This window comes from Patella vulgata, chromosome 4 (assembly GCF_932274485.2).
Source record: "Patella vulgata chromosome 4, xgPatVulg1.2, whole genome shotgun sequence".
Classification (NCBI taxonomy): Eukaryota; Metazoa; Mollusca; class Gastropoda; family Patellidae; genus Patella; species Patella vulgata.
In genome coordinates, this window is record NC_065882.2 from 81,958,296 (window position 1) to 81,986,266 (window position 27,971).

The 27,971-nt window shown below is 37.1% G+C and overlaps 1 protein-coding gene across 2 annotated transcripts; it reads left to right on the forward strand.

Moving 5' to 3' along the window:
- The first annotated feature begins 234 nt into the window (after positions 1-234).
- On the forward strand, positions 235-27,904 carry LOC126817112 (AP-5 complex subunit beta-1). Of its 2 annotated transcripts, none has more exons than XM_050543925.2 (15): positions 235-253; positions 713-802; positions 2,058-2,196; positions 2,807-2,942; positions 3,726-3,832; positions 4,566-4,638; positions 5,856-5,919; positions 6,774-6,826; positions 8,408-8,481; positions 20,923-21,001; positions 22,151-22,180; positions 23,692-23,755; positions 24,723-24,899; positions 25,794-25,882; positions 26,532-27,904. In XM_050543925.2, the coding sequence occupies exons 3-15, from the start codon at positions 2,071-2,073 to the stop codon at positions 26,681-26,683; spliced, it is 1,224 nt and encodes a 407-aa protein (XP_050399882.1). In that variant the 5' UTR covers positions 235-253; positions 713-802; positions 2,058-2,070; the 3' UTR covers positions 26,684-27,904. The 2 variants fall into 2 exon arrangements, with proteins under 2 accessions (XP_050399882.1, XP_050399883.1); XM_050543926.2 differs by having other exon boundaries at positions 2,061-2,196.
- The last annotated feature ends 67 nt before the right edge of the window (positions 27,905-27,971 follow it).

The following is a 27,971-nucleotide window of genomic DNA, read 5'->3' on the forward strand; positions in this document are numbered from 1 at the left end:
AATTTATTTTTCTAGGAGAAGATTTTAATGCCAAATTATTACAATGTTCTAATTATTTACAACATCTGTCACAAAAGACTGGTGGATTTAAAACAACTCTAGCTTTATACAGATCTCTGTATAAATACTATAAACATCATTCTACACCACAACTAATACAACATATACAGAGGTAGGTTTATACAACAACTCTAGATCACATCTACTCTAGATACAACAATTCTAGATCACAACTAATACAACATATACAGAGGTAGGTTAATACAACAACTCTAGATCACATACCATATACAGAGGTAGGTTTATACAACAACTCTAGATCACAACTAATACACCATATACAGAGGTAGGTTTATACAACAACTCTAGATCACAACTAATACACCATGAGGTAGGGTTATACAACAACTCTAGATCACAACTAATACACCATATGTAGAGGTAGGTTTGAAATAAAATAGCATTTTTATTTCGAATAACATGTTGGTAAGCAGTTGCTGTCTTATACTTAAAATACAACTATAGACTGTTTAGTTAGTCCCGAAATGACCTAGTTTATGTCGAGTGGACATTAAACCCCATTTTTCTCTCTCTATATTCACTGTTCAGATTAGAGAGACACAATCCTATTAACTTTAAATCATTTACAAGAATTATTTCTTTATGGAGCCTGATCACTTTATAGAATCTTGTGATGTTTTTCTATTTTCAGCATAACCCACAACTTACTGGGAAACTATCCATCATTAATACCACTAGTATTAAACTTTCTACAGTCTGTCAGAGATTGTTCACCTCATAGGTAAGATCTATAACAATCTGATTCAAATACAGATCTATATTTCGGTTTTTTTTTTTTTTTATACTTTCAATGGGCTACCTTACATGAAGATCTGACCAGTTGTAGTGGAAGGTTGCGTCAAGGGTCATACGAGCGGTTTTTTACCCAATGATGCCAGACATCGATTAATCAATCAACGTTGACGTTTGTATGGGTTTACCCACAGTTCTGTGCAGAGCATGCCAATACCTTGCCGTAATAGACCGTTTCGTTGGCTAATTCCTCACATCAACTAGAATTCCGTTATATAACAACTCTTCAAGATCCTAGTGTAGTGAAGACAAGTAAAACTAAATTTTGAACTATAAAAAACGAAACGAAATAGGATCTATATTTTAAGCAGACTGGATCTATAAATTTATAGAATCTTGTACAAAGAAAACTTGGGCAAAAAAAGAAAAAAAAAAAGAGAAAAAAAAACAGACAGTGACAGCAAAGAGATTAACAAATTAACACTTAGGAACAGAGTATAAGTTGATCCTTTTATAAGTCATATAGAAATAGATTTCACTAAAATTAAAACACTTAGCTGGATGTACTACTTCTGAATTTTATTAACATGACACGTTTCAATACTCATACAGGTATCGTTATCAAGCAAATGATCAGTTACCTTAAAATGTGGTGCTATATATAGATGAACACTTTAGAAGCCATTTAGCCATAAGTTGATGGCATTGACTTTGGTCTTCGGCTCAAGTAATTCAAAACTGTTATCATAGTTGTTATTATGGGGGGGTCACAGTGACTAAGTGAGTAAGATGCTGGTTCGCTAGCCTGGAGGTCGCGAGTTCGATCCCTGCATTGGCCGAGAAAGTTTATCCAGATTTACCTGCATGGTTCCCCCTTGTTAGTGATGCAGGACTGGGTGCTTGACAAGGACAGCTGTCTAGTCGTTCAGATGGGACAAAAAAACAAGGTCCAGTATACACATTGGCGTGCACGTATAGATCCCCTGACAGTTGGAATTTGATATAAGAGTAAGCAAAATTTCCCTCATAGCACACTGTATGGCGAATATGCCTGTCTTCATTAGCCCAATTCAGAGCAGAACAGTAGGATGTTAAACTCCATTTCATTTCATTTCATAGATGTTTATATTCGAAATGGTTGAAATAAAATCAAATTGGGTTTTTCTGCACCAGTCGGGCAAATGATGACATAACCCAGTGGCTCCCATCTATGTTAAACTAATTGTATGGGTTTGTTTTTCCAGTAGCAATGTTTATATGGATATTTTATCAACCCTACATAAATCTGTTCTATCAATATCATATGAGGATGTTTTAAATCAATATGGTTTTTATCTACAAGTCTTTCAAACATCTGCTAAAGAACCAGAACTCAATCAACAGGTATGTATGTCTTACACACTTCCAGACTATATCTCCCAAGGCAACTATTGATGTTTACACACATCCAGACTATATCTCCAATAGCAACTATTTTTTTACACATCTCCAGAGACTGTATCTCCCATGGCAACTATTGATGTTTTACACTCATCCAGACTGTATCTCCCATAGCAACTATTGATGTTTTACACACACCCAGGCTATATCACCCGTGGCAACTATTGATATTTTACACACATCCAGACTATATCTCCCATGGCAGCTATTGATGTTTACACACCCCAGACTATATCTTCCATAGCAACTATTGATGTTTTACACACATCCAGTGTTGTATATCTACAAGGACTAGTGTCGTATATCTAGTATATATTATATATTTATAGACTAGTGCTGTATATCTACAAGGAGTAGTGTTGTATATCTGATATATATATTATATATTTATAGAGTAGTGTTGTATATCTTATATATATTATATATTTATAGAGTAGTGTTGTATATCTGATATATATTATATATTTATAGAGTAGTGTTGTATATCTGATATATATAATATATATTTATAGAGTAGTGTTGTATATCTGATATATATAATATATATTTATAGAGTAGTGTTGTATATCTACAAGGACTAGTGAAGTGTAGTTTATATAATGATTTATGTGGATGGTATTTTGGAAATGCTGTTCTAACTGTTTGTAGAAATATTTTATCACACCAAGATACAGAAACACTCTTTACTGGTAAGTACACTCAGACAATTGTTGAAAAAACCTACCAGTAATGATACACTCCAGACAATAGTTATTGGTACACACACACTCAGCAAACATTCTTTATAAAAACTAACAGAGAGCTTCCTTGGCTCAATGTTTAAAACAAAGCCATTCTATTTTATTCAGACAAAACTCTGTTGAATAAGGAGCTGTGGGGGCTCAGTGAACAAGACTTTGACTAGTCCTTACTGTTACATACACTGAAACCGTATTTATAAAGATTAACAATCATTATTTATAGAACTCTCTTTACCTAAAATACTAAAAGTCTATTTTATTTAAAGACATACAATATAGAATCATTGATATGTTGAGGGACTTGGCAATCAAAAGGTTGAGATATTTGGGGACTCAATGGTCAAATGGTTAAAACATTAAGGGAGTCAATGAAATGAAATGAAATGGGGTTTAACATCCTACTGTTCTGCTCCTACTGGGCTATGAGGGAAATTTTGCCCACTCTTATATCAAATTCAAACAGCAAAGGGATCTTTTACGTGCACGCCAATGTATACACAAGTCCTCAGTTTTCTATCCCATCCAAACGACAAGACACCTGTCTTTGTCAGTCCTCCATTCTGCACCACTGACAAGGGAAACCGTACCGCAAAATCCTGATGAACAGGGACTCAATGGTCAAATGGTTAAAACATTCAGGCCCATGTCGATTAAAGGGTTAATAGACAGATTAGTTGCAGGTTGAAAGGAAATGTTCGTTGAAATAGTTGCAGTGATATTTGTATATTTTAGAATTAGGAGAGTTATTGTATGAGATGTCCATTGTTTGTGATGATACAGATATACAGGATAGAGCCAGATTTTATTACGCGTTATTAACTAACGCTGCTGATAACAAGGTAGGTAAATACATCTAGGACATCTGCCAATCGGATTAAAATACAAGATCTATATTTCGTTTCGTTTTTTTATACTTTCGATGGCCTACCCTATACGAAGATCTGACCAGTTGTAAAGGAAGGTAGCGTCAGGTGTCATACGAGCAGCTTTTGACCTTATGACGTCGGACACTGATTAATCAATCAGCGTTGACCTTTCTAGTGGTTTACCCACAGTTCCATGCAGAGCATGCCACGAACTTGCCATAACATCAACTAGAACGCCTGTTTTATAACAACTCTTCCAGATCCTAGTGTAGTAAAGACAAGTAAACGAAATTTTGAACTATGAAAAATGAAAAGAAATAGGAATTGTGCAGGATTGTCGGAATAAATTATATTTTGGATGTTTAATGAAACTCATATTCATCTGTATTGGAAACGTGAGGAGAAAGGGAGTGGAATGAGGGTTTTGTTAAAAAAAAACGTATCTTTTGTTTAGAGCTAGAAATCGCTGAAATGAAATGAAATAGATTTGATTAATGCAGTTTGCTGCGTGGAAAATTTTGCCATGTTTCCGCCACAAATGAGTGAGCACACTGATTGACCTGCCCCTGAGTTCACAAACATTCTCAGACATGTTCGCAAGCGAATTATTGAAATAAAATTTAACCATATGTTAGTACTGAAATGACTTAGTTTATGTTGAGTGGACTTTAAACCCCATTTCTCTTTCTTTTTCTCTCTCTTTAAGATTAACAGTGTACTTCAAGAGTCTGTGCCTGATGGTAAATTTACAGGACAAAACTTCTCTTCACTTTTACCAGGTGAGTTCATTCTTACTGGAATTTTATTCTCACCTAGCTAACAGGTGAGTGACTTCATTCTTTATATTACTAGAATTTTATTCTCACCTAGCTAACAGGTATGGTTTCATCTTGAAAATGTAATACTCAGGAAACAGGTCCCACATAACAAGCATTGCTGAAACTGTCATAAGATCTGATGTCAACAGATACAAAAACACTGTATAGAACATACCCCATCACATAACGCTAAAACACAGTTCTTCAAATCAGATTAATTAGTTTGAACAAGTTTTTAATTTGTTAAGATGAAATTTACTATATGCATCATCATTTAATCTTCATCATCACCTTAAAGATACATTCCCGGGTACAAACTGGGTGATTTGATGATATTTTTGGACTAAAAACATATTCAAAATAAGTAATTTACCATAATTTTGCTTCAAATCCTTCTCAAAACATTGCAATTGTCAGGGAATAACCAGCTATAAAAAATCAATCAAAAGAGGTCATGTTTGTGTCACGTGACACAGTTGGTGCAAGGTCGGAGGAGAATTCATTGCATACACAAGACGATGTTGCCTTTATCGCTGACTATTTATTACAAATATTGAAGCCTAATTAAATTCTCCGATTATCAACTGCCCGCGTCTTTTTCCGTGATTTTTATCTCAGAAAGTGTCGTACGTCTAACTTTTCATAAAGTTTATCAACATGTACATCAAACGCTCAATCTCCGCAGGCAACTTTCGCCGTCACACATGCAGACACTCCTAATCGTCGGGCTGTCGATTAGTGAAACCTGTACAATTTTGTCCTGTATGCGCTCCATGAGTGTTTTTCTAGTAAGATTGTATAATTTTACTTTCCATATATACCAAAATTGCCATACTTTTATTGGAAATAACCACCCAATAGATACTTTTCTGGGAATGTAGCTTTAATCTTTCTGTCATCGTCACCATCATCATCATCATCCTTTAATCATCATCATCCTTTAATCATTATCACCACCATCATCATCCTTTAATCCTCACCATCCTTTAATCATCATCATCATCCTTTAATCATCATTATCACCACCATCATCATCATCATCCTTTAATAATCATTATTATCATCATCATCATCCTTTAATTATCATCATCACCACCCTCATCCTTTAATCATCATTATCACCATCATCTACTTCAACTTGAAGGAAATAAACTATGATATAAATGTTATTTTACTAGGTTCTATGAATGAGAAGAAAGCCAGTATAAATTACTTAACACAACCAATATTCTCCTGGGAAAGGTAAGTTAATTATTCCCACAGATAAGATAAGATCTTATTGTATCCATACGCCCAGTAAAGGCACATACATATTATTAAAAACAAAATGAATATAATTTGATGTGGGAAAAATTCCTAAGGATTTTCCGGTGTCGTTCCACCTTGTCAGTGGTGCAGGAAAGAGGGACTGGCCTGCAAGGGACAACGTATAGTCAATCAGATTGGACGAGAAACCAAGGACCCATGTATACATTACTGTGTGCGTAAAATAACTCTTGAGAGTTGGAATTCTAAATAAGATACGGCCATAGTACTGCTGTCCAATTAAAATTTCCCTCATAGCGCACTGTATTGGGTATGCCCAACTTCATTAGCCCAGTCGGGATAGAACAGTTGGTGGGGATCACGGTGGCTAAGTGGATAAGCGCTGTTCGATCCCTGCATTTGCCGAGAAAGTTCATCCAGATTTTCCGGTGTGGTTTCCCCTTGTCAGTGATGCAGGACGGAGGGCCTGACAAGAAAGGCTGTCTAGTCATTCGGATGAGACGAAAAACCAAGGTCCCGTGTACACATTGGTGTGCACGTAAAAGATCCCTTGACAGTTGGAATTCGATATAAGAGTCGGCCGTAACGCCACTGCCCGGGCAAAATTTCCCTCATAGCACACTGTATGGCGTATGCCCGTCTTCATTAGCCCAGTATAGGAGCAGAACAGTAGGATGTTAAACCCCATTTCATTTCATTTCATTTAGAACAGTAGGACTTTAAACTCCATTTCATTTCATTTCATTTCATATTGGGTATGCCCGATTTCAGTAGCCCAGTTGGGGCAGAACAGTAGGTTGTTAAACCCGATATCATTTTGTTTATTTTAGATTAAGAATAAAACCAGTTTTTACAACCAAAGATGAACAAGTATCACTGACAGGTTTGTTCAGACTACTTGCTTTTTAAATCTTGTCAAAATCAAATATTATCTTTACGTCTTGTGTGTCTTAATTTGTTAACTGTAATAAGAAAAATAATGCAATGTACATTTATGATTGCACTCAATATGCTGTAGTCGTGGGGAGTTAATAATAATAATAATGTACATTTATGATTGCGCTCACTCAATCCATATTGCATGAGCTAATCCTGATAATTTGTAACAAACAAATGGGTTTTGAATTTATTTTTTTATCAAAGTGGAGAGGGGGGGGGGGGGTGTCAAACCGAATTGTTGAACTTGTGTGCATTATATCACCAGGTGTGTCATTGAGTCAAGTGGTGTGAAACCCATTCCCCGTTTGTACGTGACAAGGACTAGGGTCACCTGTCCAACATCGTGGGTTTTCTCTGTGACCTCTACCCTCTGGTTTCCTCCCACAGCTAAACACCCCTACAAGCTAGGGAATTATTGAAATAAAATTGAACCTTATGTTAGTCTCTAAATGACCTAGTTCGTGTCGATCAGACTTTAAACTCCATTTCTCTTTTCGTCTCTATGAGATAAGGGGAGGTAAACCAGGAAGACATAAAGCATATTAAATCTACTTGTGCAGGATTTCAGAAACTGGAGAGAGAGAATTAGGGTTTATCATCAACTCGACACACAAACTGGGTCATTTCAGGACTAACATATGGTTTAATTTTATTTATCAGGATTTATGTAGGGCATTATTACTAAACACTTAGTTCCTAATGAGCTTTCAAGTACCATATTTTTCGGTGTATTAGAAGCATGCGTAGATACATCTTCAATAGAAGGCTTGATCTCGCTTTAACTACGTACATCTTATCAATGCCTTCACGTAATACCCTGCATATTGCGGCACTAATTTCGATTGGGTACAAGCCCAACTTGTGAGCCTGTTAGTTTACCAAGTCTCACGCTTTCAAGCTAAAATGTCTACCTGTGATAATCGAGTTGCAAAGTTCAAGGTTCATTCAATGTCAAGGTTTCCGTGGAGGTCGCGATGTCACAACCTCTGATTGGACGCTACTGTTCACGTGTCTGTAGATAACATAGCTATAAGTTCGGGAATTGTGAAGTAAACAAGCAACAGCCAGATGTTGTGAAACCCGCAGTCGTTGCTTCAGGAATATGGCGTAGATAAGTCATAGGGCAAGTTTGGCAGAGGAAAAATAAATTTCGTGGTTTAGGCGCAGCTTCTCCAGCGCCTCATGAAGCACATGCCATACCATACGTGACTCAAATCTACCTGCATCTCCAGTAACTGGGCTAAACTGTTTTAGCCGTATCAAGCTTTATATATATATATTTATGGTCACATAAAACTCCCTCTCTCTGGGCCTCTGGTTTCCTCCCACTGCCAAGGACTCCTACACCCACGCAAATAATTGAAAATAGATTGAATCCTATGTTAGTCACTCTCTCTCTCTCTCTCTCTCTCACACAAACAGTTTCTGTAGTCTCAATGTATTTAGAGTTTAATTGGCTGATATATTTTATTTTATTTAAAGTGACAATGAGTATTATGATATTGTTATTATTGTTATTATGTAGATAATATTGAAGATTATCTGAATATATTAAAGAAGATAACAATACAGCTAGAAGCAACATATAAACTCTCTGTGGTAAGTATCAAGTTTGTTTTATATGATTCCCTTTAAACCCACTAATTAAAGAATCTCATTTCAAATATTCATACACAGGTCTCAATTCTATGGAATATAATTACAGCTTATTACTAAGCAACGTTTTGACGAGGCTTCTCTAGTCATTATCAAGCAATGATAAAGTATAAAAATATAACAAAACAATATATATACATGTACACAGCAATACGTAGTTAATGCTTGATAATAACTAGAGAAGCCTAGTCGAAACATCAATCAGTAATAAACAATAATTGTATTTCATGGAATTGTGATCTGTGTATTCTAGTTCAAGTACTAAACGACATTGAAACAATTTATTCAAAATTTCAGCAGACACATATTTGGTTTAATAGAGAAAGAGAGAGAGAGAAATGGAGTTTAAGTCCACTCGACACAAACTAGGTCATTTCAGGATTAACATATGGTTTAATTTTATTTCAATAATTCGCTTGCGTGTTAGGGGTCTTTAGCAGTGGGAGAAAACCCACGAGGTTGGACAGGACAGGGGGGGATGGGGCTCCAAAATTTTAACTAGTATAAATAATGTACGCTTCGCACATTGCCCGTACCATTATTTGAAATAATGATAAGCCAACATCAAAGGATGACGTCACATCTGTATTTTAAATGTATTAACTATTGATAGTAAGTGTAGGAGAACTGGCATGGTTTTGATTTGCCCAGTTGTACTGACAAGGAGGTAGGGTTGCCTGTCCAACCTCATGGGTTTTCTCCAGGTCCTCCGGTTTCCTCCCACTTTCAAAGACCCCTAACATGCAAGTGATATATTGTAATAAAATTTAACCATATGTTACTCTCTCTCTCTCTCTCCCTCTCTCTTACTCTCTCTCTCTCTCAAAATAAACCCAACAAGACAAACCGTGGACAAAACAAACTACATAGTCCGACATTAGAAGAAATAAGCAACAAATACCTGCAGGGAACATGAAATGAAATGAAATGGGGTTTTACGTCCTACTGTTCTGCTCCTATACTGGGCTAATGAAGACGGGCATGCGCAATACAGTGTGCTGTGAGGGAAATTTTGCCCGGGCAGCGGCACTACAGCCTACTCGTATATCGAATTCCAACTGCCAAGGGATCTTTTACATGCACGCCAATGTGTACACGGGTCCTCGGTTTTTCGTCCTAACCGAACAACTAGACAGCTGTCCTTGTCAGGCCTTCCGTCCTTGCAGAGAAGACAATCTACACATACATTTCTAGAAATTAACAATAAATATCAAATGAAGTGAATGGATCTGGGAGGCCAGTCATTAAGTGGTCTGTCTCATGTAGTTTGGGGGGGGGGGGGGGGATGGCTGAATGGTAAGCGTGCGCGCGCTGTATCATAAAGTCTGTCATTGAGTCGACTGGCGTGGTTTTGAATCACCGGTTGTACGTGTTAAAGAGTAGGGTCGCCTGTCCAACCTCGTGGGTTTTCTCTGGGTCCTCCGGTTTCCTCCCAGTGCTAAAGACCCCTACGCGCAAGCAAATTATTGAAATAAAATTAAACCATATGTTAGTCCCGAAATGACCTAGTTTGTGTCGAGTGGACGTTAAACCCCATTTCTCTCTCTCTCATGTAGTTTGCCCAAAGTAATGATTTACAAGAAAAAATGCACTAGAAATAATGTGATCGGTCTTGACTCTAAATTAACTGTATTTACGTACTGTGTTTTATGGTTATATTCTTAGTGATACCAGATTTTATGATATTAAAAATGACCGACATGTAAATTCTAAAGCTGATAATTAAAGTTCACTGCCTGTCAGTTAAAACTCGCAAAAATACTTCGTAAACATCTGAAGGCTAAATCCCACATTAAGGTCCATCTTCACAGGAGTGGAAACTCATCACACAAAGTCAAATTCTCCTTCTTGTTCATGTAACCATAGAGATAAGAAACAATAATATGTTAGTCTCATAATGACCATGCTATTGTGTTGACGAGATGTTGTACCCAAGTCCATAATGACCAAGGTATTGTGTTGTTGAGACGTTATACCCAAGTCCATAATGACTAAGGTATTGTGTTGTCGAGATGTTATACCCAAGTCCATAATGACTAAGGTATTGTGGCGACGAGACGTTATACCCAAGTCCATAATGACCATGGTATTGTGGCCACGAGACGTTATACCCAAGTCCATAATGACCATGCTGTTGTATTGACGAGATGTTATACCCAAGTCCATAATGACCAAAGTATTATGTTGTCAAGACATTATACCCAAGTCCATAATGAACTAATTAAATGGCTGTTAACTCTGGAAAATGCTGAAACACATTTTTTCACATGCGTTATTAAATTTTACACTGGGAGATGAGTCTAATTTAAAGCACATTGTTTATCCTTTGATATTAATGGTTTTGAAAATTTAATTTGTTTTGTTTTTGTCTGCTAGATAATTATTGAATTTACCCCCTAATGTGAAGCCGATTTTGAAGAATTTTGTAGTTCTAATTGTTCTCTCTATGACGTTATCAAGACCATATGTTCTCTAATTATTTATTCATTGTTTACATGCCTGTAAGTGTATTTATTTAAGCTTAATTTCATGTTATATAGTGAGGTTCATTATGCTATTCCCATGAAATCAAGATAGATTTTCGAGCGTAATAAGTTTATCATCAGGAACATATATATACATTGTAACATCTGAAGACAGCTTCAGAATAAAGAAATAAAAGTGGGGATTTTTTAATCTAATTTTTTATGTATTTATCTAAACATATAAGTACTTACACTGTAACCTGGGTATCATATAATCTGGTCACTGGTGTATCTAGCACTAATGTCTCTCACATTTGTTTAACATCAAATCTTTGTTTAAAAATTTGTAAAAATCATTTAAAATCACCAAAAATCATCTAATTTGTACTTGTGTCCAGTTTAAAGCTGGCTGATTAATTTTCATAATGAGTGCCATCTTATTTGTCCGATTTTCATTGGATTTGAATCCGATCTGCTGTCCAACGTCTGTTGATGATTAAACATAAAAATTGATAATCAAGACTTTGTTAATTATCGTGACAGCACTAACAATGACAATCGAGGCTACAAAGATTTTAAAATAAAGTTTTCTCAGCTTAGAGTGAAGCAATTGGCTGAAATTTTCAGCATATTCCCTTTAAATCATCTAGTTTTTAACTATTATATCGAGAACTGCCAGCTCTTTATCTAATCTTCCGTAATGTATCTTTAATAATATTTTAAAATTTTACAGCAAGGGTTTAATAACATTTTAAATTTTTTCATATATACAGAATAATATATATATACTCAGTCAAATAAAAAACTTGACACTCAGGATTTTTGGGACTAGATTTTTAATATTTGGTTTAAGGCAACTATTTTAGTGTTATGTTGTGCACAGACAACCTTGACATCTACAGAAAGCAAGAATACGTCTCGCCGAAAGTCATTGACATTGATAACGTTCGTGATGTCACAGTACCCCCCAAAATGAAATTCACAGACTTGGAGAACAATCGGAATAAAGTGTTTAGTAACGGTTGTGGCCTCCTCTAGCGTCTCGTACTGCCACACAATGTCTTCTCATGGATCTCAGAACATTAGTAAACACTACCCGAGGAAGACGTCGCCACTGCTCAGAGAGAACGTTGAAGGTCCTGCAACGTCAGTGGTGGATTCACTTGCTGACGAACACGTCGACCCAGTTCGTCCCAGATGTGTTCAATAGGATTAAGGTCGGGGCTAAGCGACGCCAATCCAGGACTTGGACACCAGCATTTCTTAAAAAATTCTTTGTAGCAATCGCTGTATGGGGTCGAGCATTGTCTTGTTGAAACGTTAGTCCAGGCCCATGTCTCTGCATAAACGGAAGACGAACAGGTTGCAAAATCTGATCCCTGTACTGGACAGCATTTAAGTTCCCTTGGACAACAACAAGAGGAGAACGTCCATGTGCACAAAAAGAACCCCAAACCATGACGCTGCCGCCACCAAATCGGTCAACTTCTCTGACGCATACTTGAGCGTAACGTTCACCTCGTCTGCGGTACACTCGGACCCTGCCATCGGCAAATCTCAAAGTAAATCGAGATTCGTCACTAAAGACAACCGAATTCCACTATCTTTGAGTAAATCTTATGTGTCTTGTGGCCCACACAAGTCGGTTACGGCGATGAAGAGGTGTCAATATTGGTCCATTATAGGGCCTCCGAGCTCGAAGACCAGCAGCCTGCAAGCGATTTCGAACAGTTTGTGCAGTTACCCTTCCACCAAACATCTCTCTACTTGTGGAGGTTGCAGTGACAAATCTGTTTCTAAGATGACGTAATCGTATTGCTAGATCTTCCTGGAGTGACGGCACACGTGGCGCTCCCGCCCTTCGGCGGTCGGCAATAGTTCCAGTTTGAAGCACTCTCATTCTAAGATTAATTATTGTCTGGTGTGAAGAATTAAAGGCTCTTGCAACAGTGACCACAGACTGACCAGCATAGAGCCTACCTATAGCACGTAGACGTTCTAAATTTGAAAGGCGCAGCATTTTCTAACAAAGATGAAAATAACAATTTTAATTTGTTTTTCCAGTTCAAGTTACGTGTGCGTGTTCAGTTTAAGCAAACTTGCATCGATTGACCTCACGAGTTTGTGTTTGCACGTGTTTTTCTGGTTTTTCATCTTTATATGCTCAAAAGTCACGTGATCCACGTGATCCACGTGATCCACGTGACTTTACAATTTTAGGAAATTAAATGCTTCTTACTTACTATCGTTAGAAACACTTTAAAATATATTTGACTTACCAGAAAAAAAAATTTGTTGAAATTCATCAGTGTCAAGTTTTTAATTTGGCTGAGTATACATTACCATACATGTGTGGAACTACAAGTTTAGACTAGGCAGATCACTCCCTAGGTAGTCTGGCAAGGGACAATGTATAGTCGTTCGAATGGGATGAAAAACCGAGGTCCCATGTACACATTAGCGAGCACGTAAAAGAACCCCTGACAGTTGGGATTCGATATAAGATTAGGCCATAGCACCGCTGTCCGGGCAAAATTTTCCTCATAGCAACTGTATGGTGTATGCCTTTCTTCATTAGCCCGGTTTGGAGCAGAACAGTAGGACGTTAAACTCCATTTTATTTCATTTCATTTAGAACAGTAGAACAGTAGGGTGTTAAAGTCCATTTCATTTAATTTTTAATTCCACTCACTAGGCAGACCCAATCCCCCCCCCCCCTACTTCCCCTTCCCAATTCCCTCACCTCTCAGGGTCATCCGGTTTCCTCCCACTGCTAAAGACCCCTACGTACATACAAATTATGGAAATAAAATAGAACCATATGTTAATTCCGTAATCCCGAAATGACCTTGTTTGTGTGGTTGTGTCCAGTGGATATTAAACCCCTCTCTCTCTCTCTCTCTCTCTCTCTCTCTCTGTAAAACTGAATTATTTTTTTGTAATTGATCAGCTGTTAACCATATTTTTGTTGGATATGGATTTGGATTTGACGCTTGATACTACTGTCCTACTGTTCTGCTCCTAAGCTGGGCTAATGAAGATGGGTATACGCCATACAGTGTGCTATGAGGGAAATTTTCCCCGGACAGCGGCACTACGGCCTACTCTTATATCGAATTCCAACTGTCGAGGGATCTTTTATGTGCACGTCAATGTGTACAAGGGACCTCGGTTTTTTGTCCCATCCAAATGACTAGCCAGCTGTCCTTGTCAGGCCCTCCGTCCTGCATCACTGACAAGGGGGGAACCATGCTGGATCAGTTTCCTCCTGTTGTTTATCCCACTATAAACTCACTGTAAGCAAACATTATTCTTGTTACTGAACTAATTTAAGATTAAGAGTTTTTGTCCCCAGCCTTTCGAAGAAAGCAGGGGATTATTAAAATGGGTTCGTCCGTCTGTCTGTTCGTCCGTCTGTCCGTCCGTCCGTCTGTCTGTCTGTCACACTTTTTGGGACACAATAACTCTCCTTCTAATTGACCTAGAATGTTCAAACTTGGTGTAGGTGTTTATTAGGTCAATGCCTTGATGGAGTTTGAAGGTGAGCATTTTCTGCTTAGGGTAAGCAGAGATAAGCAATTTGATTGGTTGATGCTTTGGGACACAATAACTTTAGTTCTAATTAAGTGAGAGTGATGAAACTTGGTGTATAGTTTCATTACATCAATACCTTGACTAAGTTCGATAATGAGCATTTTCTGCTCAGGGTAAGCAGAGCGATAAGCAATTTGATTGGCCGAGACTTTGGAACACAATAACTCTCCTTCTAATTGAGCTAAAATGTTCAAACTTGGTGTAGGTGTTTATTAGGTCAATGCCTTGATGGAGTGTGAAGATGAGCATTTTCTGCTTAGGGTAAGTAGAGATAAGCAATTTGATTGGTTGATGCTTTGGGACACGATATCTTTAGTTCTAATTAAGTGAGAGTGATGAAACTTGGTGTATAGTTTCATTACATCAATACCTTGACTAAGTTCGATGATGAGAATTGTCTGCTTAGGCTAAGGAGCAATAAGCATTTTGATTGGTCAAGACTTTGGAACCTAACAAATCTGATTCTAATTGAGCTAGAATTTTTAAACTTGATGTAGATGTTCATCTTGACTGAGTTCAATGATTAACATATCGAGCTAAAGCTAAGCAGAGATAAGCAATTTCCTTGGTCGATGCTTTGGGACAAGATAACTTTGATTCTATCTGATAGAGAGTGGTGAGACTTAGTGTATAGTTGATAATCAGTTTGATTGCTCGATACTTTTGAAAAAAATAGATGTGCGATTAATTAACATGTGTCATCTATTTATTTGGGGATCTCGGCGGGGGACATCAGCCTCACTGTTGGCTTGTTAAACATTGTATTTGAGATATGTTGATGTAGCGACCAGTTTTCAATACTGCACAATTGAACGTGTGTTTTTACAAATCGATTTTATCCCTAATATCTGGAGGGTATTGAAGAACAGGCTTCTTAGTCTAGATATAAACCCTTCTTTCCTCTTGAAAGCTGAACAATTGGTATCTTAGCAACTGCAGGACAGATTTTTTTCAAGTATTTCCTGTAATCTAATTTGAAAATGCCCCTGGTAACTGTCGTCAAATTATATTCAAATAAAATTTTTTTTAACAATATCATCGTGAAATTACTGTAGACTCACTTGTATTCAAAATCCGAGCCCTTGGCTATTATTTTGTCAAATCATGTCAAACCAGATTAAAGTTTGAACAATATCATCTGTAAAATCACTGATGACTAAGTTAATTATTGAATATCGCACCCAACGGCAGTTTTAGACTAAAGTAATTTGTGCGAGACTTTGTTAAGCTATTTTAAAACCATTAAACAAGGTTAATATTGAAAGTGAGAATGTTCATGTCTCAAAGATGGATTATTCAACTTGTCTCTAAGGTTGCCTGCCTGATGTTACTCAACAAGTCATTTTTTTTACGCCCACATTTTCATGTTGTTGTCTGACCGTCCACAATTTGTTTGTGGACACTCTACAGGTCATAATTTTTATCCAGTTTTGACGAAACTTGAAATATAGTTTCTTGGTTCCTTTCGATATTTGCATGTATCGAACCATAACTTCATGGATTATGGGCCCTGATTGTACGAAAAATCACGTTTTTAGCTTGTGGACACTACAGGTCACAATTTTTATCCGATTTTGATGGAACTTAAAATGTACGTTTATAAGCCAAAGATCCTTTAACTATTCGAGCATGTGGGATCATAAATTCCCGGATTATGGCGCTTGATTGTACGAAAAATCACGTTTTTAGCTCGTGCTTCCTAGTGGTCATCATTTTTATCCAATTTAAAAAAGGTTTGAATATGTCACCATCACGGATGTGTTCGAATTTCTTGAAAATCAGACCAGACCTGTTTGAGAAAATGGATGTTCCATGTTAGCAAATAGTGTAAAAGTGTGGTATATCAAGGTTGTGGACATTGGACTAGAGGTCACAATTTCGATCTGATTTTGATGAAACTTTAAGTAAATTTATGTTTATATCACAATGATCTTGGTTCCTTACGATATTCGAGTATATCAGAATGTAACTTCCTGCATTATGTCTCCTGAGTGTTCAAAAAATCGCATATCACACATTTTAGAACAACAATAATGTTTAACAGTTGGAAATTCATATAAGAGTAGGCTGTAGTGCCGCTGTCCAGGCAAATTTTCCCTCATAGTACACTTTATGACATATGCCTGTCTTGGTTAGCCCAGTCAGAGCAGAACAGTAGGACGTTAAACCCCATTTCATTTTACACCTTTGCTTTCTGTGCAGGGGGTTGGTTGGCCGCATTGGATCAGAAAGAATGTCTTTCATTATGTCAAGTAGCTTGGTTTGATTCCCCACTTAAACATAGTGTTACCTGTCCAACCTTGTGTGGGGTTTTTTTCAGGTCTTCCGGTTTCCTTCCACAGCTAAAGACCCCCGTTCACAAGTGAATAATTGAAATAAAATGTAACAATATGTTAGTCCCAAAATGAACCAGTTTGTGTTGAGTAGACGTTAAACCCCATTATGTCTCTCTTACCTTCTATGCATGCATTTCTGCTGTTTATGGGGGTTTGGGTGGCCGAATGGTTAACCCGTGCGTGCTATATCAAACAGTCTGTCATGTAGTCAACTGGCGGGGTTTCGCTTCCCCGGTTGTACGTGACAAGGAGTAGGGTCACTTGTCCAACCTCGTGGGTTTTCTCCGGATTCCTCCCACTGCTAAAGACCCCTACGCGCAAGCGATTTATTGAAATAAAATTGAACCATGTGTTAGTCCCGAAAAGACCTAGTTTGTGTCGAGTGGACGTTAAACCCCATTTCTCTTTCTCTTTATCTGCTGTTTATCTGTCGTACGATTCTCCTGCCCTTATTAATGATAAGTAAAAACCTTTGAGTCTGGGAGTCATGGTGGCTAAGTGGGGTATATAAGTGTTGTTTGTGATGGGTTGGGGATCATGGTGGAGGTCGGGTGTTCGATCCCTGCATAGGCCAAGAAAGTTCATCCAGATTTTCCGGCGTGGCTCCGACTTGTCAGTGATGCAGGACGGAGGGCCTGGCAAGGACATCTGTCTAGTCATTCGGATGGGATGAAAAACCGAGGTCCCATGTACATATTGGTGTGCACGTAAAAGATCCCAGTTGGAATTCAATATAAGAGTAGGTCGTTGTGCCGCTGTCCGGGCAAAATTTCCCTGATAGCACACTGTATGGCGTATGCCCGTCTTCATTAGCCCAGTTCGGAGCAGAATAGAAAGACGTTAAACCTCATTTCATTTCCATCATGGTTTCCACGGGACTGAGGGCCTGGCAAGGAATAGCCTCTAGTAGTTTGGATGGGACAAAAAAAAAACAAGATTCCATGTTCACGTTGTCAAAGAACCCTTGACAGTTGGAATTCAAAATAAAAGTAGGACATTGCACTGCTGTCCGGATTAGCCCCTCATATTGCCTTATTAGCTTGATAGCATTGCGAGAATACTCTTCGAAACGTCGCCTTAAATTACATTAGTAGCTGTTTTCCATAAGTCTGGGGGTTTGTTTTTGGCTCTATCCAGCTACTAAATGCCATTTAAAGATTAGCCCTGTTGATGCAGAAAACGTTAAAAGTCATTTCATTTTATATTATGGTTGTCTATTTGTATATAAGGAAATAACTGAATGGTTTTATACAGATAAATGAGTTGTGTAAATATAGACGAAAGACTTAAAAAAATTTTATTCATTTTAAAGATACTTTCCCACAAAAGTATTTATCAGGTGGTTATTCTCAATAAAAGTATTGCAGCTTAGGTATATGTGGAAAGGGAAGACACACAATCTTACTAGATAAATACTGGATTCCCTGAAAAAAACACTCATGGAGCACGCACAGAACAGAAATGAGAGGTTGGCACTAATTCAGTAATTGGCAGCCTGACGATTAAGGGCTCTCTGCTCGACAGACGTCAAGGGGTGCACACGAAGATTTCTGATGTCTCAGCGTTAGGGAGCATTTGATGTACATGTTGATAAATTTGATGCTGAGCCGACTAGGATAAAGTGAGAGACTCAAAAGTACAACAGTTTCTGAGTGCATAAGTGCATAATCTGAGAATTTAATTAGGCTTCGATATTTATGATAAATGGACAACTATTAAGGATAACATCGTCTTTTATATGCAATGAATCCTCCTCCGGCTTCACACCCGTTGCTAGTTACCATGACACATGACACAAACATGACTTCTTTTAATAGATTTTTTATAGCATGGGGTATTTCCATGTGAATACAATGTTTTGATAGATTAATTAGTTTAAATATGTTTTTAGTCCAAATATATCATCAAATCATACGCGGGAAGGTATCTTTAATGGTTTGTAGTCTGATATTAGAATTAAAAGAGATAGAGAGAAATGGTGTTTAACGTCCACTCGACACAAACTAGGCCTTTTCGGGACTAACACATGGTTCAATTTTATTTCAATAATTCGCTTGTGCGTAAGGGTCTTTAACAGTTGGAGGAAACCGGAGGACCTGTAGAAAACCCACATGGTTGGACAGGCGACCCTACTCCTTATCACGTACAACCGGGGAATCGAAATCCTGCCAGTTGACTCAATGACAGATCGTATGATACAGCGCACCGTGCTAACCATTCAGCCATTGAATTGAAATATCTGACATTGAGTGATTACCTATAAGATCTAACTGTTTTTCATACAATAGATTAAATAATCCCCGCTAAACAGCAGCACTCGAGACTTGGTAGATGTGAAGATTTTTTAATAATATAATGTTTCGGGGTTGAGATACCCTTTATCAAATATAAAAAATTAATATTCCTGTGGCGACTTCATATAAAATAATGGTTGGGACGTCACAGGATTTATTAGATTTATTGACATACAATTGAAAGGTTGTTAAAAAAGGAGGATCGTTAAATTTAATAGATTAAGGTGTTGTTACCGGCGGAAAAAAAAATTAAACTAAAGAGATAGGTGAAATATTAGATATATCTTTACCATATTATCCATTTTACTTGTCAGTGTAGGCTGGTGTACTTTGGTTGCTTCAACATATTTAAAAGTGTATTTGTGTTTATATCTTTGTCATATTATCCATTTTACTTGTCAGTGTAGGCTGTCTTTCGATCATTTACTATTTTTCATCTTATAATATAATATATGTATCTTTGTTAACAAATTATTTAGATATTTGTATGTGCAAGGCCATCGGTGTTCATTGACTGGTGTGGTTGTTTTGTTGGGCCAGATATCCCAGACTGTGATGTCATCTCTGTTTGGCGGATTTGGGGCCGATTATTTAGCCAAATAATAAGTTGATATGTGATTTATTTTGTTATTAGTGTAAACTCTTGTATATATGTTATTCTATAATTTTGACGTCATTTATATATTCATTTAATAAATGACATTTTTCAGACCGATACGATGGCTTTGTGATTTTTAGTGGCTATTGGGATGGGGAACACAAATATACAATATTGGAAAATTAAGAGTTTAAAATTTTTAAAAATAATGATAAATATGAATAAAATATAAATACAATATGACTATAATGAGATTTAAAGACACAATTTAATTATTTGAAAAAAAACCCAACAAAACAATACATGTTAAACTCCAGCTATCATCGGGTGACTGTTGTCAGGTATCGTAACAGGTATCATGTGACATCACCACCTTTATTTTATATGAAGTCGCCACAGGATTATTAATTTTTATATTTGATAAAGGGTATCTCAACCCGAAACATTATATTATTAAAAAATCTTCACATCTACCAAGTCTCCAGTGCTGCTGTTTAGCGGAGATTCTTTAATCTATTTTTTTTCATACAATGTCAAGTTTGTGTCATTTTCAAATAAATAGAAAAGCCATGACATTTTAACAGTCTTCATATTTCATTTTGTTTTGTCTGGTGTGAAATGTGAGACATCTGTTGTGTGTACTGGTGGATAAATTGTTTTTTTAAAAGACAATCGTTAAAGATACATTATGGGAGATTAGATAAAGAGCTGGTAGTTCTCACTATAATATTTAAAAACTGGATAATGTAAAGGGAATTTGTTAGAAAAATTTCAATCAAATTGATCCAACCTGAACCAAGTATTTAGCAATTAAAAAACATAGTCTCGATTATCCATTTATTGATTTAATCAGAAGCAGCAGACCGGGTTCTAATCCGGTAAATATCGCAGGCTAGCGATGCCATCGAGAGTTGATTATGGCCTGAATCACTTAATTAACGTCTAATTAATAATTTAGACAACATTTCAGGCCTAAAGAAAGACCTGCTATAGGCAGATTTAGCTCTTGCATAATGTATATTTAAATAACATCTCTCCCCGATATTAAGTAACCTGGCAAGGTATGTTTTAGATATATATTTTATTTGTTACTACAGGTAAAAGAAAGTAAGTTTAATGATATTTATGGTGTATCAGTTAAACTTGATGATAATAACGTCTTTAAACCTGTCAAAGGTAAAATCTATTCCTACTTTATATCATAAATCTTATTTTAAGATAAAAGTTTTAAGTTTTCCACCTGGAAAAAAAGCACTAAATTATGTTATAAATCTTAGTTTAAGTTTTTCTTATCTTTATGTCTTTTCCGTAACAATAAATTACACTCAACAAAATCTAAATGTCTCTTATAGCACATTGTATAACATGGCCGTCCGTGTTCATTAGCCAGATTGGTGAATAATACTGGGACATTAACCCCATTTCATTTTAAATCCACTGTGTTGGATGATAAGGTCTGTCATTGAGCCAACTGGCATAGTTTCGATTCCCCGTGTCACTTGTCCAACCTCATGGGTTTTCTCCGGGTCCTCCAGTTTCCTCCCACTTCTAAAGTTCTAAAGAACCCTATGCGCAAGTGAATTATTGAAATAAAATTGAACCATATGTTAGTCCCGAAATGGCCTAGGTTGTGTCAAGTGGAGGTTAAGCCCCATTTCTCTCTCTTTTTCCTTTCGATATTTGCCCATATCGGACTGTAACTTCCTGGATTATGTTTTAAGGTTTTTCGAACGCAGTTAATGATGATATATTTTTCAGGGATTCACTCAAATATTATTCCATAATTCAGGAGCAGCATTAGCTAAAGGCTCTTGTTCCTACGTGTGTTTTAAAATTTTCATAATTCATAACCAAACATTGCCGTATTTATACGAACACAGACATATTGATCCTAATACAACATTATGAAATATGTCAATATCAATCTGGTTAAAACACAGATCCAATTTCGTTTTGTTTTTTATAGTTCAAATTTTCGTTTTACTTGTCTTTACTACACTAGGATCTGGAAGAGTTGTTATATAGCAGTCGTTCTAGATAATGTGAGGAATTAGCTAATGAAACAGGCTGTTACGGGGACTTCTTGGCGTGTCATGCACAGAACTGTGGGTAAACCACTAGAAACGCCAACGCTGATTGATTGTAATCAATGTCTGACGTCATAGGGTCAAAAGCCGCCTGCACAACCTATTACTATAATTTGTCAGATCTTCATGTAGTGTAGGCCATTGAAAGTATTAAAAAAACGAAACGAAATATAGATATGTATTTGAATCAGATTGTGTGAATATGAAATATATCAATTATTTGTAATTTTATTTTCAGATTGCCATGTAATATCAATGGCTAAATCAGGTTAGACATTTTTTTAAGAATAAAAACTTGGATATTAAAGCCCAGCTTATCCATTGAATTGACTATTGAGTTACTAGGTTTTTCTGTAACATACTAGGCAAAGGAAGGAAGTTGCTAGGTTGTGTCATGGGTGTAACTGCTTACAAAATCAAAAGATTGGAATATCTAGTATAACAACAGGAAGCACATACCCTGCTAACCACAAATTTGGTTCTAACTCAATTTTGATAAAAAAGTGAGTTACTAGGTTTTTACTTTTGACGGGAGAAATTTCACTTAGCATTTATTATAATCGAGGCCAAGGAAACAAAATGAAATGAAATGAAATGGAGTTTAACGTCCTACTGTTCTGCTCCTAACCTGGGCTAATGAAGACGGGCATTCGCCATACAGTGTGCTATGAGGGCAATTTTGCCCGGGCAGCGGCGCTACGGCCTACTCTTATATCGAATTCCAACTGCCAAGGGATCTTTTACGTGCACGCCAATGTGTACACGGGACCTCGGTTTTTCGTCCCATCCGAACGACTAGACAGCTTTCCTTGTCAGGCCCTCCATCCTGCATCACTGACAAGGGGAAACCACGCCAGAAAATCTGGATGAACTTTCTCGGCCAATGCAGGGATCGAACACCCTACCTCCAGGCTAGCGAGCTAGCGTCTTACCCACTTAGCCACGTGATCCCCCCAAGGAAACAAATACATGTGTTTGTTTAATTTGGCCTAAAAAAATAAATAGGAACGGTCGGAAAATCTTTTATTTTTTTTGTTTTTATCTATTTACTAACATTTCTAACTTAATTACTGAGTAGGGTTCTTGAAAATAGGGGGATTTGATGGCCGAATGGTTAGCATGTGCGCGCTGTATCATAAGGTCTGTTATTGAGCCAACAGGTGTGGTTTTGAATCCCCTGTTGTACGTGACAAGGAGTAAGGTCGCCTGTCCAACCTTGTGGCTTTTATCCGGGTCCTTCCATTCCCTCCCACTGCTAAAAGACCCCTCCCTACGCGCAAGAGAATTATTGAAATAAAACTGAACCATATGTTACTAGTTTGTGTCGAGTGGACATTAAACCCCATTTCTCTCTCTCTCTCTAGAGACAATTATGCCAAGACCGAGGTATAGGGACTGGAAAATGAGGTAGAAAAGATTAGGGTTAACTACTTTGGCTAAAATAAATAGAGAGTCAGGGTTGGGGAACAGTAAATACAGGTGTTTTGAGGGTGTGGGGGATGGCACATATCAGAAATAGTTATAAGAAATATAAAAATGTTTTTTATAATTCTGTTATAAAAAATATTTTGGCGCAGTATAGCATGGTTGGAGCTGACGTGCCATAAAATCCTATTTCATTTATTTATTCATTTATAGAAAAGATATCTTCACCAGTATACCTGTAGTTAATAGATAACAAGTGTATCAGGAATATTATTTTACCTGTCTAATCAGCCCCCCCAGGTGTTCACGATAATTTTATCAAACATTTATTTCTTCTAATCTCTCATTCTCCAGATTCTACAGAAGTCACCTTGACCTTTGAACCTTTGGAACCGAAACCAGCCACATTCTCGACCAGGTTTGTCTGACTTTGTGTTGTACAAACACTAACTTCCTGTTCTGTCAATCGATGTGATATAATTGATGTTTTTACATTGAATAACAAGGCTAATCAACATTCCTGTTATTGCACATACATCGAATAAATTCACACAGATTTATTTACCCATTCTGTTAAAGATACACTATGCACGATTTAGAGAAAGAAATGAAATGAAATGGGGTTTAAAGTCCTGCTGTTCTGCTCTGACGCAGCTAATGAAGACAGACATACGCCATACAGTGTGCTATGAGGGGAATTTTGCCTGGACAGCGGCACTACTGCCTACTCTTATATCGAATTCCAACTGCCAAGGGATCTTTTCCATGCAGGCCAATGTGTACAAGAGATGTTGGTTTTTCGTCCCATCCGAACGACTAGACAGCTGTGCTTGTCAGGTCCTCCGTCCTGCACCACTGACAAGGGGAAACCACGTCTGAAAATCCTGATGAACTTTCTCGGCCAATGCACAGATCGAAAACCCGACTTCCAGGCTAGCGAGCCAGCGTCTTACCCACATAGCCACCGTGGCTCTGTTGAGAGAAAGAGCTGGCTGTTCGGTAAAAATTGGATTTAATCAACTCTCGATGTCATCGCTAGCCTGTGATATTTACTGGATTTAAATCTGATTTGCTGCTCAACACTCATTGATGATATAATCCAAAAATGGATAATCAAGCCTATGTTTTTTATTGTACGGACTTTAGTAATGGTCGCCAGTCCAACCTCGTGGGTTTTCTTTGAGTCCTCCAGTTTCCACCCAATGCTAAAGAGTCCTTATTGAAATAAAATTGAACCATGTGTTAGTCTCGAAATGACCTAGTTTGTGACCGAGTGGACGTTAAACCCTATTTCTCTCTTTCTCTCTCCCTCGCCAGTCGAGCCCCCCCAATGATGCATAAATCTGATCAAATACCTGTTTAAATAAATATCTTGTATCTTGTAGTGTTTTATTAACGGCTGAAGGTGAAACTTACTCATCGCCTCTCCCATCAACAGATATCAACTTCACAGATTTACTTCTACAGTTTCCATGGCAACTATTCAATATCCAATCAGAATCACGATACGAGTTTTGGTGTAAATTATGGAATAAGTTTACTGATGATTCTGATGATGCCAGGTAAATAAACAGTTCTTACTCCATCTTATTCTACCTGTATCTTTCGAAGGTTTGATCCAGGTGAAAGTTTTGCCAATCTGATTAAAACACAGATCCTTTCTGGATGATGTCTGGGATTAGCCAATGAAATGGTCTGTTACAGCGAGTTTCTGGCTTGAGGTGCATGGAACTGTGGGTAACCCACTAGAAACATCAAAACTGATTGGTTAATCAATGTCTGACATCATAGGGTCAAAAGCTGCTCGTATTACCTCTGACGTGACCTTCGAATACAACCGGTCAGATCTTCATGTAGTGTACAGTGTAGGCCATTGAAAGTATAAAAAAACGAAATGAAATATAGATCTGTATTTTAACCAGACTGAACGTCTACTGTTATGGACTTGTATTCGATAATGGAATGGATATTGAAACGGGATCTGTTCGTCCAGGTTTTGATGCCGGAGCATATCTTATAAGCTGTCTTTTTGAAACTTTGTTGTAGTTGTCATGCCCATTAATTTTTGTGTTTCCATGGAAAACAAGTTTGACTTATGTTCTTTGTGTTACGCAAGGAATATTGAGGACTGGATTTTCTTGTTTTTATTTTTTCATTGATATAGAAATAAAAGTTTGATAAGTGTACATTTTGTACATTTTATATTTCAGTGGTCTAGAATCACACAAGTTTTATATTTCAGTGGTTGAATCACAGAAGTTTTATATTTTAGTGGTGTGGAATCACACAAGATTTTGTATGTTTTATGTGACAGTGGTGTCTAATCACACCAGATGTGAAAGTGGTGTGGAATCACGCAGATGTGACAGAGGTGTCTAATCACGCCAGATGTGACAGTGGTGTGGAATCACGCCAGATGTGTATCACACAAGATTTTGTACGTTTTATATTTTCAGTGGTGTAGAATCACACAAGACATCCAGCTGTTCATTAAACAGAATACAGATGTTATGGGAATCATTTCGTGTTGATGAGGACAGAAAAGGTGACATATAGAAATTTATCTTCGCACTGTTTGGGGATACTTTGATAAAGGATCTAATATATTATATTAAAGGGTGTTAGGGGGTGGGGGGGATCCGATTATATGATATTCCAGAGGATATGGTGGTTTTGGGGGTGAGGTAGACTTTGTAATAGGATATGAAGGTTTCGAGGAGGGGGACAGGGGAGATTTTATAATAGGATTTAGAGGTTTTAGAGGTGGGATGACAAGATGACATTCCTTACTCAAAGTCAGCTAATAATTTACATTGTCAGTCAGTTAAAACTGATAAATAGGACAGAAATCAAAGCCCTGGTTTTATCAATGGCCAATTATTCTGCCACAACATTTATCATGTTTTGGAAATGAAATAGGCAACGTCCTGCACCAACTGGACTAATGAAGACGGGCATACGCCATACAGTGTGCTATGGGGGAAATTTTGCCTGGGCAGCGGCACTACAGCCTACTCTTATATCGAATTCCAACTATCAAGATCAATGGTTCCTTTATGTGTACAAAGGACCTTGGATTTTCTTCCCATCCGAATAACTATAGAATTGTGGAAACACTATAGAATTGTGGAAATTCTATACAATTACATGGTTTTTGTGTACAATTGTCATAAATATTTATTTTTTATTTCCAGATACGTCAAGATATTTGATGATTCTACCACCGTCCTTCCATATTCTGTTTCAAGTTAAAACTAGGAAACAAAATCTAGTCATCTCTATAGCAACTGATCATTGGCCTTTATTACCATTAATAAATAATTATTTAAATACCTTAAACTCTTAGGCACCTGTAAACATTGACTACCTCAGTGCCTTGATAAAATTGAGAACAGTGATGGTATACAGGTCTCAATTCTATGGAATACAATTACTGCTTATTACTGAGCGACTATACTCCAGTTCAGTTACTAAATGCCATTAAAACGATTTAACAGTGATGGTATTTTTACATAGAGGATATTTGTTGGAAACAAAGTATTCATGTGTTTAACCAGTTCTATCACATTGTTACAGATTAACTGTAGCAAAGATTTCAGTGTTAAAGTTATATTTGGAATGTGTTTAACTCAGGCCCTTAGTTCACAAAGCATTCTCAGACTTGGGCTAAGAATTAACTCACCTTTCAATCACTGTTTATGTAGAATATCTTTGATCCAGAAGCACAAAACTTTGCACATAGTTTCTTATTGATGTATTTGGTACATTTAAACAACAAAAGTTTTATAAAGGGCTATATTTTAGTTAAAATAAGGCGAACGATTTTGAGTAAATTCTTTACTGAAGTCTTAGAATGCTTTGCGAACTCAAGGCCAGTTTTATGTAATATTGATGGACACCAATATCTTCCATTGAAGAGTAGGTTGAATCAGTATAAACATGACATCACATTTACTAGACAAACAGAGAGAGCCAGAAATGGGATTTAATGTCCTTGTGACACAATCTATGTCATTTTGGGACTAACATATGATTCAATTTTATTTCAATAATTTTACCAGAGGACCCGGAGAAAACCAACAAGGTTGGACAGGTGACCCTTCTCCTTGTCACATACAACCTGGGAATCGAAACCACACCAGTTGACTCAATGACAAACCTTATGATACAGCCTGCATGTGCTAACCATTCAGCCATCCAACCCCTCATTCAGTATTTTGATTATCAGAGTATGAATTCTTGTGATCAGAAACCCCGTGGATATAGGACAGGAGTAGGCTACTCCTAGATATCAGGGGTTGGATGGCCGAATGGTTAGCACATGCGCGCTGTATCGTAAGGTCTGTCATTGAGTCATCAGGCATCGTTTCGATTCCCTGGTTGTATGTGACAAGGAGTAGGGTCACATGGGTTTTCTCTGGGTCCTCCAGTTTCCTTCCACTGCTAAAGACCCTACGCACAAGCGAATTATTGAAATAACCCCATTTCTCTCTCTCTCTCTCCTAGATTATCATTTGTAATTAAAAGATAAAATATAATTGTGCAATATATTTTTATAATAAATTATTATCTATATATATATATATATATATAATTATGACTGTCATTTGTTTGTTGGCGGCAGCTACACTAGA

Coding starts and splice junctions, on each gene's coding strand:
- LOC126817112 (XM_050543925.2), top strand. CDS start 2,071: ATGGATATTTTATCAACCCTACATAAATCTGTTCTATCAATATCATAT. Junction 5,920..6,773: donor CCAATATTCTCCTGGGAAAG/GTAAGTTAATTA, acceptor TGTTTATTTTAG/ATTAAGAATAAAACCAGTTT. Junction 24,900..25,793: donor GATGATTCTGATGATGCCAG/GTAAATAAACAG, acceptor TTATATTTTCAG/TGGTGTAGAATCACACAAGA.